Source organism: Piliocolobus tephrosceles, chromosome 10, assembly GCF_002776525.5.
Source record: "Piliocolobus tephrosceles isolate RC106 chromosome 10, ASM277652v3, whole genome shotgun sequence".
Taxonomy (NCBI): domain Eukaryota; kingdom Metazoa; phylum Chordata; class Mammalia; order Primates; family Cercopithecidae; genus Piliocolobus; species Piliocolobus tephrosceles.
In genome coordinates this window covers 86,868,045-86,884,999 of record NC_045443.1, presented here as the reverse complement: position 1 = coordinate 86,884,999, position 16,955 = coordinate 86,868,045, and the positions used below count along the sequence as shown (strand labels likewise).

The 16,955-nt window shown below is 38.8% G+C and overlaps 1 protein-coding gene across 8 annotated transcripts in view; it reads left to right on the top strand.

Moving 5' to 3' along the window:
* The window catches only part of POC1B (POC1 centriolar protein B), a 199,705-nt gene that overhangs the window by 71,382 nt on the left and 111,368 nt on the right, over nucleotides 1-16,955 (top strand). For all 8 annotated transcript variants that reach the window (XM_023222740.3, XM_023222453.3, XM_023222584.3 and 5 more), the window contains 5 exons: nucleotides 5,531-5,638; nucleotides 6,083-6,198; nucleotides 7,326-7,459; nucleotides 10,177-10,245; nucleotides 10,928-11,080. In XM_023222740.3, coding sequence (XP_023078508.1) covers nucleotides 5,531-5,638; nucleotides 6,083-6,198; nucleotides 7,326-7,459; nucleotides 10,177-10,245; nucleotides 10,928-11,080 — 580 coding nt within the window. The remainder of the gene's footprint in view (nucleotides 1-5,530; nucleotides 5,639-6,082; nucleotides 6,199-7,325; nucleotides 7,460-10,176; nucleotides 10,246-10,927; nucleotides 11,081-16,955) is intronic.

Sequence of the window (16,955 nt, the reverse complement as noted above, 5' to 3'; positions counted from 1 at the left end):
ATTGGTCTATTCAGGGATTCAACTTCTTCCTGGTTTAGTCTTGGGAGAGTGTACGTGTCCAGGAAATTATCCATTTCTTCTAGATTTTCTAGTTGATTTGCGTAGAGGTGTTTATAGTATTCTCTGATGGTAGTTTGTATTTCTGTGGGGTCGGTGGTGATATCCCCTTTATCATTTTTTATTGCGTCTGTTTGATTCCTCTCTCTTTTCTTCTTTATTAGCCTTGCTAGCGGTCTGTCAATTTTGTTGATCTTTTCAAAAAACCAACTCCTGGATTCATTGATTTTTTGGAGGGTTTTTTGTGTCTCTATCTCCTTCAGTTCTGCTCTGATCTTAGTTATTTCTTGCCTTCTGCTAGCTTTTGAATGTGTTTGCTCTTGCCTCTCTAGTTCTTTTAATTGTGATGTTAGAGTGTCAATTTTAGATCTTTCCTGCTTTCTCTTGTGGGCACTTAGTGCTATAAATTTCCCTCTACATACTGCTTTAAATGTGTCCCAGAGATTCTGGTATGTTGTATCTTTGTTCTCATTGGATTCAAAGAACATCTTTATTTCTGCTTTCATTTCGTTATGTACCCAGTAGTCATTCAGGAGCAGGTTGTTCAGTTTCCATGTAGTTGAGCGGTTTTGATTGAATTTCTTAGTCCTGAGTTCTAGTTTGATTGCACTGTGGTCAGAGAGACAGTTTGTTATAATTTCTGTTCTTTTACATTTGCTGAGGAGTGCTTTACTTCCAATTATGTGGTCAATTTTGGAATAAGTGTGATGTGGTGCTGAGAAGAATGTATATTCTGTTGACTTGGGGTGGAGAGTTCTATAGATGTCTATTAGGTCCGCTTGGTGCAGAGATGAGTTCAATTCCTGGATATCCTTGTTAACTTTCTGTCTCGTTGATCTGTCTAATGTTGACAGTGGAGTGTTGAAGTCTCCCATTATTATTGTATGGGAGTCTAAGTCTCTTTGTAAGTCTCTAAGGACTTGCTTTATGAATCTGGGTGCTCCTGTATTGGGTGCATATATATTTAGGATAGTTAGCTCTTCCTGTTGAATTGATCCCTTTACCATTATGTAATGGCCTTCTTTGTCTCTTTTGATCTTTGATGGTTTAAAGTCTGTTTTTTCAGAGACTAGGATTGCAACCCCTGCTTTTTTTTGTTCTCCATTTGCTTGGTAGATCTTCCTCCATCCCTTTATTTTGAGCCTATGTATGTCTCTGCATGTGAGATGGGTCTCCTGAAGACAGCAGACTGATGGGTCTTGACTCTTTATCCAGTTTGCCAATCTGTGTCTTTTAATTGGAGCATTTAGTCCATTTACATTTAAGGTTAATATTGTTATGTGTGAACTTGATCCTGCCATTATGATATTAACTGGTTATTTTGCTCATTAGTTGATGCAGTTTCTTCCTAGCCTCGATGGTCTTTACATTTTGGCATGTTTTTGCAATGGCTGGTACCTGTTGTTCCTTTCCATGTTTAGGGCTTCCTTCAGGGTCTCTTGTAAGGCAGGCCTGGTGGTGACAAAATCTCTAAGCATTTGCTTATCTGTAAAGGATTTTATTTCTCCTTCACTGATGAAACTTAGTTTGGCTGGATATGAAATTCTGGGTTTAAAATTCTTTTCTTTAAGAACGTTGAATATTGGCCCCCACTCTCTTCTGGCTTGTAGAGTTTCTGCCGAGAGATCTGCTGTCAGTCCGATGGGCTTCCCTTTGTGGGTAACCCGACCTTTCTCTCTGGCTGCCCTTAAGATTTTTTCCTTCATTTCAACTTTGGTGAATCTGGCAATTATGTGTCTTGGAGTTGCTCTTCTGGAGGAGTATCTTTGTGGCGTTCTCTGTATTTCCTGAATTTGAATGTTGGCCTGCCCTGCTAGGTTGGGGAAGTTCTCCTGGATGATATCCTGTAGAGTGTTTTCCAATTTGGTTCCATTTTCCCCCTCACTTTCAGGCACCCCAATCAGACGTAGATTTGGTCTTTTGACATAATCCCATACTTCTTGCAGGCTTTGTTCATTTCTTTTTCTTCTTTTTTCTTTTGGTTTCTCTTCTCGCTTCATTTCATTCATTTGATCCTCAATCGCTGATACTCTTTCTTCCAGTTGATCGAGTCGGTTACTGAAGCTTGTGCATTTGTCACGTATTTCTCGTGTCATGGTTTTCATCTCTGTCATTTCGTTTATGACCTTCTCTGCATTAATTAGTCTAGCTGTCAATTCTTCCACTCTTTTTTCAAGATTTTTAGTTTCTTTGCGCTGGGTACGTAATTCCTCCTTTAGCTCTGAGAGGTTTGATGGACTGAAGCCTTCTTCTCTCATCTCATCAAAATCATTCTCTGACCAGCTTTGATCCGTTGCTGGCGACGGGCTGTGCTCCTTTGCAGGAGGAGATGCGCTCTTATTTTTTGAATTTCCAGCTTTTTTTTCTGCCCTGCTTTTTCCCCATCTTTGTGGTTTTATCTGTCTCTGGTCTTTGATGATGGTGACGTACTGATGGTGTTTTGGTATAGGTGACCTTCCTGTTTGATAGTTTTCCTTCTGACAGTCAGGACCCTCAGCTATTGGTCTGTTGGAGATTGCTTGAGGTCCACTCCAGACCCTGTTTGCCTGGGTATCAGCTGCAGAGGTTGCAGAAGACAGAATATTGCTGAACAGCGAGTGCACCTGTCTGATTCTTGCTTTGGAAGCTTTCTCTCAGGGGTGTACTCCACCCTGTGAGGTGTGGGGTGTCAGACTGCCCCTAGTGGGGGATGTCTCCCAGTTAGGCTACTCAGGGGTCAGGGACCCACTTAAGCAGGCAGACTGCCCCTTCTCAGATCTCAACCTCTGTGTTGGGAGATCTACTGCTCTCTTCAAAGCTGTCAGACAGAGTCGTTCGCGTTTGCACAGGCTTCTGCTCCTTTAGCTGAGCCCTGTCCCCAGAGGCGCAGTCTACAGAGACAGGCAGGTTTCCTTGAGCTGCTGTGAGCTCCACCCAGTTTGAGCTTCCCAGCAGCTTTATTTACCTACTTAAGCCTCAGCGATGGCGGGCGCCCCTCCCCCAGCCTCGCTGCTGCCTTGCAGTTAGATTGCCGCAGACTGCTGTGTTAGCAAGGAGGCAGGCTCCGTGGGCGTGGGACCCTCCTGGCCAGGTGTGGGATATATTCTCCGGTGTGCCGGTGTTATAACGCAGTATTGGGGTGGGAGTTACCCGATTTTCCAGGTGTTGTGTGTCTCAGTTCCCCTGGCTAGGAAAAGGGACTCCCTTCCCCCTCGCGCTTCCCAGGTGAGGCGATGCCTCGCCCTGCTTCAGCTCTCGCTCGTCAGGCTGCAGCAGCTGACCCGCACGGATTGTCCGGCACTCCTGAGTGAGATGACCCCAGTACCTCAGTTGAAAATGCAGAAATCACCGGTCTTCTGTGTCGCTCGTGCTGGGAGATGGAGACTGGAGCTGTTCCTATTCGGCCATCTTGCTCTGCCCCGAGTTAAGTCTTCTTGTAGAAATATTCTGGTTACTTAACATAGTCACATTAAGTAATATTTTTTAAAAAGAAGCTTAGTAAGTAACACAATTTGATCCCTTGCATTAGTTTTTTACAGTTTTTTTTTTTTTTTCTTTCTTTCTTTTGAGAAGAGTCTCAGTCTGTCACCCAGGCTGGAGTGCAGTGGAGTGATCTCAACTCACTGTAACCTCTGCCTCCTGGGTTTGAGCAATTCTCCTGCCTTAGCTTCCTGAGTAGCTGGGATTACAGGCACCTGCTACCATGCCGCACGAATTTTTGTATTTTTTAGTAGACATGGGGTTTCACAGTGTTGGCCAGACTGGTCTCGAACTCCTGACCTCGAACTCCTGACCTCAGGTGATCCGCCCACCTCGGCCTCCCAAGCTGCTGGGATTATAGGCATGAGCCACCACACCTGGCCAGTTTTTTATAATTATTATGCCATGTTTATCTGAGTAGGTTTTTTCCCCCAGGGTCTATATACAAGCTTCCTCTATTTGGAGCCTTTTTATAATACTGCCTTCATATTTGAATTTTTCTCACATTTTCTGAAAGAAAATATTAATAAATTATTACTTACTGTAAAATCAGGGTAAACTACCCAGCATGGAAAATTTTTCCTTGAAAGGTTATTTTCTTGCTTTTTTATTTTTATTTTTTCTGAGGCGAGTCTCACTGTGTCACCCAGGCTGGAGTGCAGTGGCACAATCTCAGCTCACTGCAACCTCTGCCTCCTGGGTTCAGGTGATTTTCCTGCCTCAGCCTCCTGAATAGCTGGGATTACAGGTGCCTGCCACCATGCCTGGCTATTTTAGTGGAGACAGGGTTTCACCATGTTGGCCAGGCTGGTTTCAAACTCCTGACCTCAGGTGATCCGCCTGCCTTAGCCTCCCAAAGTGCTAGGATTACAGGCATGAGCCACTGCACACAGCCTTCTTGATTTTTAAATATTATTTCACATGGAACTTAATTATGCTTCTGTGTGTCTTCTTTCTGTGTGAATCTGTGAACGCCAGATGCAAAGTTTCTGTCACAAAGAATTAATTTTAGGTCAGCCTTAAGAATGGGAGTAGGGAGAGAACAAAAATAAAAATCTTCAATTATATTCCACACCCTTAATTGTTGACTTATAGTAATCTTTACTCTGGGCGTAGAGGGAAACTACAAATAAAATTGAAACATAGTCTGTGACCTAAATCTGTCGTTTTTGGTTTTTGTTACTGTTAAAATATAATAAAAATACTATTCATAGTTTTCTAATAGTCTAAAATTTGTTTTTATTTTCTCTGTGGTCTCCTGCTCCTCTATTTAATTTAAAAGGCATCGTGGCCAAAAAATAGAAAAAGAACCTTGGGAAGGATCTTAAAGGAATAGACAGCATAAAAGCAGTAGACAAGATGTCTGAGATTTTTCTCATTTGCTTTTTAATGGGGCATGTGGATGATAGGTTTCTCCATGAAGGAGCTTCTGTTCTCTTCTGTATAAATGAGTTGTCCTATTTTCAGTCCATTGGAGCTCTCTGGCCTCCCCAAGTCCAAGAAGTTACAGGCATGGGCAGTTAGGTTCTTTTGTTGGTGATGTCACTTAATTTTAATTCTCAACACACCATTCCTTTTCTTATAAAAAGTTTCACTGCAGGCTTGGTAGGATGAGTAATAAAGGCTCTCTCTTGGATCATATGGATAATGCTGTCTAGTGACAGAAATAGAAGAGAGTTCTTTTCAAAATACGAGGCACTTGGCTTAGAGTGAGTGCAGAGTTGAATCAAAACCCTAAAGCAGATGCAATAAAACAAAACTTATTTAAATAAAAGAATAAAAGGAAAAAGGCAACTTGGTTAGTCTACATAGCATATTTTGACCTTTTAATGGTCTGTGAGTGTCGTTTGTCATGATGAAGATCTAGGCTGCAGAATATGACTTTACTGCATGGGATGGTAACAGTGGTCTCTGGTATTTAATATTTATAGCCTGATTTATTTGTGGTGTAGAGGTGAGGTGGTGACTCTCCAGAACCTTTCACATAAAACATCTTCTTTCTTCTTCTTTCCAGATTTTCACCTGATGGAAGGCTAATTGTGTCATGTAGTGAGGATAAAACTATTAAAATTTGGGATACCACAAATAAGCAATGTGTTAATAACTTCTCAGATTCCGTTGGGTAAGTACACTTTCTTTGTGCACTTATGTGGGTTAGTTTTCTAAGGAGACATTTGATTATAACAATTTAAATAAAGAAATGAGAGCAAAGAAATTGAAATATGGCTGGGCGCGGTGGCTCACGTCTGTAATCCCAACATTTTGGGAGGCTGAGGCAGGCCTACCACCTGAGGTCAGGAGTTTGAGACCAGCCTGACCAACATGGTGAAAACCTGTTGCCACTAAAAATACAAAAATTACCTCGGCATGGTGGTGTGCGCCTGTAATTCCAGCTACTTGGGAGGCTGAGGTGGGAGAATCGCTTGAACCCAGGAGGTGGAGGTTGCAGTGAGCTGAGATCGTGCCACTGCACTCCAGCCTAGGTGACAAGAGTGAGACTCCGTCTCAACAACAACAACCAAAAAAAGTAATTGAAATATTAGGTCATCTTATTCTTTCCTCCTAGATTTGCAAATTTTGTGGACTTTAACCCTAGTGGTACATGCATAGCTTCAGCAGGTTCTGATCAAACTGTGAAAGTCTGGGATGTAAGAGTGAACAAATTACTACAGCATTACCAAGGTAACAATTTTCCTAACAAAAAATTCAGTTACTGAATGGACTCCTCTTGGAAGGACTGATTCTCCTTGTTGGTGTGGTTTGGCCCTCTCTTACTTGGGGTCATGGGCTGCCTTGGAACAGGCTAGAGAATAGTATAATTAGTTCCCATCAACAGCAGGGTCTCAGAAGCCGAAGGAAAACAGAAAGTGAAGAGACCTTAAAAATGATGTGAAGGCTGGTTAAAAAAAAAAAAAAAAGAAGAAGAAGAAGTTGCTATGAGATTTTCAAACTCTGGTTGTCAACATTGCATGAGAAGTCAGGGACAGAAATGACTGAATTCTGAATCACAGGGAGTTATGCGAGCACAAATAGGTGTTATAATTGGTAGAAAACAACTACCTACTATGCCTATGTACTGAAATAAAAGAGAAGTGAATTTTCTTGGTTTATATTGGATTTATATTAAATCCAAATTATTATTAAACATAGTAGGTTATCCAGTGTTTACCATGTAGCAGATACTGTGCCAAATCTAAACAATATTCGTAGGAGGTATCATTATTACATTTTAAAGATAAGGAAATTGAGATTTAAATAGGGTAATTAACTTGCTCAAATAATCAATAGAACTACTTAGGTCTTCTTGCTTACACAGTGCATAGAAAAATTAACTTTTGATCATTGTGTTATACTGCCTCCTGTTGGAAGGATGCTGTCCCGAAACAAATTCTCAAGCATGATAATAGGACTGTGTCCTTTTCAAACGTGTCTCCACACACTTCTCCCTTTAATCCCAAGCCACTAATTGGTTATTTCCTTTAATTTGAGGCTAGGTTATCTACCTTATCTGAGCTGGTAATAATTAACTGTCAATTTTATTGGCAATATATCCAAAGACTTTATAGTAATGTGGTCAGTAAGATTACCTTTCTGTGGCACAGTCTCATTTTTAAAGTTATTCTGGCTGTCTAACTGGAAGCTTAATGCTATGTGATGCCAAAATACTCATTTTAAAAGTGAGCTGTATAGAATTTTGTCGTTGTGGAAACAGTGTTCTTGTTTGCAGCCTATTGCTAATAAGGTACTGGAGTATCTTTAAAAGTAATAATTGTTCTCTGAACTTTTTGCTTTTATTTTCTACAAATCAGTTCACAGCGGTGGAGTTAATTGTATATCATTCCATCCTTCGGGTAACTACCTCATCACAGCTTCTTCAGATGGTACCCTTAAGATTCTGGACCTCTTAGAAGGAAGACTTATCTATACACTTCAAGGACATACGGTATTAACATTCAGATTCTTGCTTTTTATATATAAAAATATAAAATAATATATATTTTAAATTTTTGATCCATTTTTATACCCCTTTATTCTTTTTCCATATATAGCATACATTTGCTGCTATCATAAAACTTTTTTACTCGCATGGCTGTTTTTATCCTCTGGAAGCAACTCTTAAAAATATTGTTTGTGGCCAGGTGCGGTGGCTCACGCCTGTAATCCCAACACTTTGGGAGGCTGAGGCGGGCAGATCACCTGAGGTAGGAGATCGAGACCATCTTGGCCAACATGGTGAAACCCTATCTCTACTAAAATACAAAAAATTAGCCAGATGTGGTGGCATGTCTCTGCAATCCAAGCTACTTGGTTGGGAGACTGAGGCAGGGGCATCACTTGAACCTGGGAGGGGGAGGTTGCAGTAAGCTGAGATTGTGCCACTGCATTCCAGCCCAGCAACAGAGCAAGACTCTGTATCAAAAAAAAAAAAAAAAAAAGAAAAGAAAAGAAAGGAAAAAAAAAGAAATATTACTTGTTGTAATTCTTGTCGAAATCAATGTGTATCTTTCAATGGCCATTAAATGAATCCTCTACTGCTGTCTTTATCAGTGTGTTGTATAGATTGACTCGGTAAATGGTGATGGGTAAGTAGATTCCGTACTTCAGATCTTTCCTTCATGTGGAGGCTGTCCCGCTTAGCCCTGACACCCAGCCTCTCACACCTCTCCCTCACTCCTTCTGCTAATTTGCTGGTGGGTTTAGGAGAAATTGGGTAGGCACAGCCTAACACCTTCTACTCTCCTGCCTTTGAGAGTGAGCCACTCTTCACTGTTTTTCTCGGATATTCCTTGTGGGGAGACCTGCCCTTGTCTAGTTTGCCTGTGACTCATTCTGGGCATCAGTTCTAGAAAGCCTATTTGTGTTAAAAATAAAAGCCACATTCTCTTTTTACAAGCATTTATTAGAAAGAAAGGTTGAAATATTTCAATTCTCACATGCCATATTCCCTTGTCTTATTTCTCAAGTGGTTTAGAACCAAGTAGGTAAGAGGGGTGCCTTTTATTGAGCCTGTGCAAAGATCCCCCCCCCCACCAGCATATAATGCATTATAGATCAATGTTTTTAATTTATTATTTCTTTATTTTTGAGATAGAGTCTTAGTCTGCCACCCAGGCTGGAGTGCAGTGGCACAATCTCGGCTCACTGTAACCTCTGCCTCCTGGGTTCAAGCGATTCTCCTACCTTAGCCTTCTGTACAGGCATACCACTACGCCCAGCTAATTTTTTTTTTTTTTTTTTTTTTTTTTTTTAGTAGAGACAGAGTTTTACCATGTTGGCCAGACTTGTTTTGAACTCCTGACCTCGGGTAATCTGCCTGACTGCCTCGGCCTCCCAAAGTTCTGGGATTACAGGTGTGAGCCACTGTGCCTGGCCTGGATAAATTTTGGGGTTATATAAACTATTCTTTTCTTCCAGAAAACATTCAAACCTCTCTGAATTTTTAAGAATGCATCCTCTTTTTTTTAAAGGTACTTCCTTTTAACAAGTATAAGCTGTTTATATCTAGAAATAGAATGAGCTTTGTGGTCTAGAAGAGAAGAGTTTCTTTTTCACAGGTTCTGCCTGGCTTCCTGCTTTGCATTATCATTTATTCTGGAGTGGTGTTAGGGTAAAGCAGAAATAAACACTAACCAGCTTAAATATACGCATATCCATGGATTTAGCCTGAATAAACACAAACAGTAAAAGTGGCCACGGACTGAAATATCCATGAAAAAGGTACAAAATAATAGGGAAAAAAAGGTAAACACAGTCTTCAGTAGGAAAACACTACATGAAGATGGAATTTTAGTCTGGAAGTGAAGGTGTTTATGAAGCTATTAATATTATAACCTAAATCTGTGGGATAGTCTACTTGGGAAAATACAAGATGTTTTTCCTAAAACTTTTCTTGTGTAGATTAAGGACATATTAAAAACATATGGTATATATTAATATTTTTGAGATAAGAAATACTCTTATCTGGACGGAAAAGTTGACCTAGAGGCTATCCACCTTGTGACTGTGCCAAGCACAGTCTTGTCTAATTCCGCAGTAACTGCTCAATTTCAGGTGTTCATTACCTCTCACCTAGATAATTACAGTAACTTCCTAACTGGCCTCCAACCAAGCATCTTACTCCAATTCATCTTTCTCACAATTGTGATATTGACTTTAATCATTCACAGCTCTCCTCCTATCTGTTCTGCTCTTTAAACTTTTAGTGGTTTATGGTTGCCTACGTGAAGGGAGAACTCAGTGAAGCCCATTGATCAGGAAATGGACTTTATGTAAATAGCCTCATTCCCATTACCCACATATTTATCATTCAGTTTCTGCTAGTGATTGGTTGAATACAGAGTCCAAAGCCAGAAAGTCTCAACAGAAATTCTTATGAACTTACATATATACAAGCTTTTCTTGAAAGGAGAAGAAGGTTATTTTTTAAATTAATTTTTAGTATTTTTTAGGTATCATTTATTTGTGCTTTAATATGATTGGGTTGATTCTTTGATTATCTTTACTCTGCCAGCATTAGTTGCTAGCAACTGATATGTTTTATCAGACTTATTGCATGAGTAGTGTGCATAAATTAGGATGAGAAATTGATATCCAAAGTCTTCTTGGCCATGAGAAAGCATTACCAAGTACTTTTTTTCTTTATCTCCGTTTATTTCTCAGGGACCTGTCTTTACTGTTTCATTTTCAAAAGGTGGAGAGCTATTTGCATCAGGCGGTGCAGACACACAGGTTTGTAAATCTTTCAGCTCCTCTTTGATTTGGTTAAGGTAAAAGAATCCTTGACCTCAGCTAAAAGTTTTATAACCAGCTAGTTTGTATATGTTAAGATGGTAGGTGATGAGCTTATATTTTAATCAGTACCATGAAGTCTGCTATCTCATAGCTGAAAAAGAGCCAGTTCTAAGTTTTGGGAATTCAAATAGTTATTTTCTTTTGCTCATTTTACACTTACCTCTACATGTAACTGACACTATGTGTCCACCTTCAGTAATTATATAGCACTTTTGCTTGAATCATTGCCTAATCTTAAGCTTCTTGAGGACAGTAAATATAAATCATTTATATAGCAAATCTGCATTTATTTGAAATAACCAAAAGCCATTCATGGCCAGATTTATTGAACAAAGTGATCAAGCCCAACATTGGACTTTGACCAAAAAACAAAAAGAGGATTTTAAGACCAGATATTTTCTTAATAGGAATTTTAAATCAGACATGAAGGCAATTCAAAATGCCAAATCTCTCCCCCAACCACACCTTAAAAAAGATATTGAGAAATAGTAACATAGTTGAAATATATATCTACCCTTTCTACTTTGGGGGACAATTCTGTATATTGTGGGTTTTAAAATCAGCTCTGTTGCTTGTACATGCAAGTCAATAACTGCAACATCATTGACTTTTTTCATAGGTCTTATTATGGAAGACTAACTTCGATGAATTGCCTTCTAAAGGTCTTAACAAAAGAAATCTCAAAAGATTACATTTTGATTCACCACCACATCTTCTTGATATCTACCCAAGAACACCACACCCCCATGAGGAAAAAGTTGAGACTGTAGAAGTGAGTATTTTGTGCATATTTGTCTTACATTTTGTGTACATTTTGAGGCTTTTGGTCAAGGAGGTGTTTGAAATTACTGAATTATATATAGAACCTAGTGCTGCCTTAAAACGGCAGCGCTTTGAGAAACAATTGTTTTCACGGCCGGGCGCAGTGGCTCAAGCCTGTAATCCCAGCACTTTGGGAGGCCGAGAGGGGCGGATCACAAGGTCAGGAGATCGAGACCATCCTGGCTAACACAGTGAAACCCTGTCTCTACTGAAAAATACAAAAATCTAGCTGGGCGAGGTGGCGGGCGCCTGTAGTCCCAGCTACTCGGGAGGCTGAGGCAGGAGAATGGCGGGAACCCGGGAGGCGGAGCTTGCAGTGAGCTGAGATCGGGCCACTGCACTTCAGCGTGGGCGACAGAGCGAGACTCCGTCTCAAAAAAAAAAACAATTGTTTTCACTATAGTGTGAAATAAAGTTTTATATTTGTTTCTTGAAGGCCCAGAAATAAAGCTAAAAAATGGTGTTGATAGTAATAGGAAATGAGAAATTAAATCTAAGGCCTCTGGTGACTGTGAAGTCTGAATTAACTTTATATTCTAGTTGTATTTAGGGAGGTCATGTGATAGCTGTCATGAGAATTTATGATGGTTATTGAAATAGGTAGCTTAAAACTTTTATAGCAAAAAGAAAATCTTATGGACAGGTAAAAGAAGAGACTTAGTGATTAAATCTAATAATTAAGACAATTTTATTGCCTGTATATATTTTACATATGTAATTATCTATTGTAGGTTTTTGTTGACAAATTCCCTTAGGTCCTATGAATTTAAATGTTATGATTTAAGTGTTCTTTTGTCTTCAAAGAGAGATTTGTCTTTGCTAGATGCTTAGCTGATGTTAGCCTATTCTTATTTTGCATGATTCTTCTTCAGCCATTTCTCTTCTAAGAGCTGACATCAGAAATTACCTGTTCATCTGAATTTTTATCACTGGCAGTCTCTTTACTTTTAGAATTAGGTATTTTGAGTTCTTGAGATGTATTCCAGAGCGGCAATGCACAGTAGCCTCATTCACTGTTCACGCTGTGATTCCATGTACCCTCACCCACATCACTTCTTTTATTTCGTTTTCCTTAGTCTTGGTCTTTGCTGTTATCTCAGGCACTTCTGCTAGTTTCCAGTTGTGCATCTCAGTATATGTTTTTGTTCTTTGTTTTTTAAACTATTTTCTAGATTTTGTTTAATCTAGCCATATCTTGGGATTTCTGTCTTTGCTTTTCCTTGGTAGTGTTGACTTTCAGTTCTTGGCTATTATCTTTGTCTTTTCCAACTTCTGACAATCTTTTCAGTTCTTCTAAAGTATTAATCATGTTACCACTTCTTTGTACTTCTTGCTATGTTATCATTTTTCTTCTATTTTAAAGAAAAAAAATGTAATCTAATTTGGTTACATGTGAAATATATTTTAATTTAACTTGAGTATTCTTTTCTTGTATTATCCAAGTTGGTTTTATTAACTCTTGGTGTTTTTATTCTGTCATCTTGCGGCTTGGCCAGGATTGATCAGGAGGGAAATATCCATTTGGCCACTTTCCAGGGTGTTGGGTGGCAGAACTGCAGCCTGATTCCGAGACTGCCTTCCTCGTGAATTAAGTGATATTTCCATGACTCTACACTCACCTCAGCACAGAGACTCAAGCCCTTTTTTCTCTGATTTACTGTCAGCCCCAGTTCATTTCAGAGTGCTAGGCTTTCTTTAAAATGTCAAGGAGTTGCCTGAGTGGCTCTGCTCTTATGGTACAGCCAAAAAGCCATTAAACCAGCTGGGTTGTTTTGCTTTGCTGGGTCAGGATGACCCAGGCCATGCAAAGCCACTCTCAAACAAATTTTTCACATATACCCTTAAAATTTCTATTAAACACTGACTTTTCTTCATCATGGAATTAGAGTTCAGTTGCACTATACAGAATGCTGAACCTTGTGACTGAATTTTTTTTTGTGACCTTGACGTAGTCAGCCTCTGTGTACACAGTTTAAATTATCTGTAAATACGCATGGCTGCTTAAATTAAGTATAAAACATGACTTGCTTTTGTAAAACACGTTGAGGCCCTGTGACATAAAATGCCAGAAGAGTGATAGGATTCTGTATATGAAAAACCAATTGTTGTAATTGTTTCTTTTTATTTTATTTTTTCCTTAAAAATCTCTTTGGCCAGGTGCGGTGGCTCACACCTGTAATCCCAACACTTTGGAAGGCTGAGGTGGGTAGAACATGAGGTCAGGAGTTCGAGACTAGCCTGACCAACATGGTGAAACCCCATCTCTACTAAAAATACAAAAATTAGCTGGGCGTGGTGGTGCGTGCCTATAATCCCAGCTACTCAGGAGGCTGAGGCAGGAGAATTGCTTGAACCTGGAAGGTTGCAGTGAGCCAAGATCGTGCCACTGCACTCCAGCCTGGGCGACAGAGTGAGAATCCGTCTCAAAAAAAAAAAAAAAGAAAATCTCTTATAAAAAAAGTCAAGGTTATGAACTTTCTAGACAGGGAACAACTTTAGTATTATGAATAAATAATTGTTAAGTACCAAATTGTGTTTTAAAGACTCTACTTCAAATTAATAAATATGGATCCCTCACAAAGCCAAAGACTACTTAGTTCAAAACTTTCAGTTAGAATGGAATAGTTAGAATAAAAGTTGTGCTGTGTTCATTTATCATTAGTAAACTGTATTTCGAAATACTAATTCAATAGATTAAGTTTTTTTCAAAGCTTTAGGCAAATTTACATACAGTTACTTGGAAAATATTTTAAAACTAGGAAATCTTTTTTTGAAGTCAGTATTAGGATTTAAGGAAAATAAATAGATCTTATTAAAATATGTAGAATAAATATTATCTTAGTGAACTGATGAATTTTTCTTTCTCTGTTTGCAGTGACCATGAGTGTTTTATTTCTGGGTTTGAAACAAGATAACATTTCTATGATTTGTATTGTTTTCTTTGAGACTCATCTGAATTGCATAATCTCAGTCTGCTGAGTAAAACAGTTTGGCCTTTTGCAAAAGCCACCTCTTTGCTAGCCTTAAGCGCTTCACTTGTTTGAAGGTGGGGAATCCTGCAGAGTCTTAGATCTTGGGTACCAGCTGACTAAATATATAAATTACTAATTCCTACATGGATAGAGGGGGTGATAGCCAGAATACTTTTTAGATAAATGAGAGAAGAAGGCCACATGAAAGAAGGCATGAAATATCAAATTCTCTCTATGTGAAATAGCCCCCGCCCGAGTTCTTCCTACTTATCTAACTGCAGATCCTTCGTATACTCCTGGCCTGGGCACTCCATCTTAATTAAAAACATGAGAACAGCACCTTTCTCTCTTTTTTTTCTTTTTTGCTGAGAAAGAAGCCCCATTTTTACACAAGGTATCTTGACCCTACCCACATTGTGCTATAGCACATCACTAGTTCATGCTGACTATATCTTCTTCAGACTGTCTTGAGTTGAATTGCATTGTCCTGCCCCTAGACAAAACCAGACATTCCTTCAGTGTGTGTGTGTGATATTTTTCTCCTGAGCAGTCCCCTTCTTTCTTACATATTGTGATGAGAAGAGAGTAGAGCCATTTTAAGGGATGACCATAGCTCTTAATGACAGTAAAGCATCAAAATAGTTATTCTAGGAGAATTGCAGAATATTGTAAGCAGGGATTATAATTAGTTAAAAAGATTTTTTAATAAAATAATGGTCTGATGACTTTCAGTTTTTTATGGCCATTTGAGATTACCTTAACATATAAATTGCATATGAAATTCTGTTACGATATTTAGCAGGAAGGAAAATGTCCTTTGCCTTAACCAAATATTTATATAATAATATTTTGTGATAGTCTGACCATGATTCATTGTTGAAAAGTACAAGTGATCAATTTAAGTCTTTAAGTCTGAGATTGGGCTTTTATCTCAATCTTCTAATAAGGTTGAAAACATCACCATTTATGATTTTTTAAAATGACCACTTGTCTAGCTATCCATTTTGTATTCTACTTCTAACTGTGGTATATGTTTATACTGTTTCAGGCCTCAGTAAATGTTCATTACATGATGATAAAGTCTAACAGTTATACAAGACTGTTCTAAGGGTTTTATACAAATTAAGTTAATATTCCTAAAATCTCGGTGAAGTAAGTACCACTATTATCCCATGAAAAATTGAGGTGTATGTTAGTTAAATCTTAAAGTTAGTAAGTGGCAGCACTAGAATTTCAACCCAGGCACTCTGGTTCCATTCTGTGTTTTTAACTACTTTGATGTAATGCTTCAATATAAACAAAATTACGTTTTATCCTGTTACCAGATATTAAAGTATCTGTGTGCTGGATGTTATACTAGCTTTAGAGTATGCAGCAGTGAAGAAGATGGGCATACTCCTTGCCCTTCAGAAGCGTGTAGTCTAGTGAAGGCTTATGGAATTTATTAGTAGAGGTTTTATGTTCATGGACTCCTCAGTATCATGGACACAGAGAACCTCAGAGGGGGATGTGGGATGGTACCTTTGAGGTCATACAGTCTAACCCTTACGTCATTCATTAGTCCCAGTTATATACTCTTGTTCAGCCATGGAGAACTTGGCCTGTCATAGGCAGCCCACTTCATTTCAAGGCAACTCTAATTATTAACATATTCTTCCCTTTAATAAATATCACGAGCTACAAGGTACTGTTAGTATTCCTGGAAGATAGCTAACAAAGAATTTAACCGTATCACCCCCTCAGCATATTTTCTTTATGGAGAGGACTATAAATGTTACTTAGTAAGAACTTCTGGCTCTATTTAACTTGTGTGACAGCAACTTATACAGTTAAATACTGTTAATTATATCAGGACTTGTAGGTCAAGGATTTTGGTTTTTTATGACAGGTGCTGACTCTATGTGATTTAGATTTCTTGAGCAGTTTCAATTTCAGATGGTGCAACTAGATTGTATTTTCACAGGTAAATAATTTTCTATCTACACTAGGTGGCAGTAGATAAAAAAGAATAAAACATATGCAAGCAGTCTCTGGACAGCGAGTCTTAAGATTAAAAGGAAAACAAGTCACTCTCACATTTCTGTTCTTTGCCTCAACTCTGGACTTAGAGTTAATGGCAGGAGGCTGTGTTTGTTTTCTGCTTTGTGGGACAGCCAGGAAGAGACAACAGTTTTGGCTAGATGAGCTGATTGTCCCTCATCCTCACCATGCACAGCTTTATTCCTTCTTTACTATAGCACAGCAGTTATACCTCCCCTTCAACACATTGGCTGGATAGTTATAAAATGCTTTTACTATTTCTAAAACTACAGCCATACCCATCAAACATGGTAAGTGCTTTAAAAATTATTCCACTCCTCTTATCACTGGCCAAGCCTTCATCACTACAGACCTGGATTAACACTGTAGTGTCCTCACTGCCATCCCTAATTTATTCATGATACTTTATGTGTCTGTCAGATTACTCTTTCAATTCAGCACATTTTAGCTTCCAACTTTCTGTGCCTTCCCAAATTCTTTCACCCTTCACAATTTGAACCTTGACAACCTTCTTCTTTCTACCCCTGTGTGAAAGTATGTTAGCGTTCTTCCACTATGCCATGAAGAATGCTCTTTTACTCATCTCCCTCTCTGTTTTTGTTTTCTAGATCTTTTATTAAGGAGCCATCATGTGCCATGTTTCCTCCATAGGAAGCCTTTCTCACTATCTAAGCCAAGCTTGTCCAGCGCACAGGTCACATGCTGGCTTTGAATCCAGCCCAACACAAATTCGTAAACTGTCTTAAAACATTATGAGATATTTTTGCATTTTTTTTTTTTTTTGTAGCTCATCAGCTATCATTAATGTTAGTG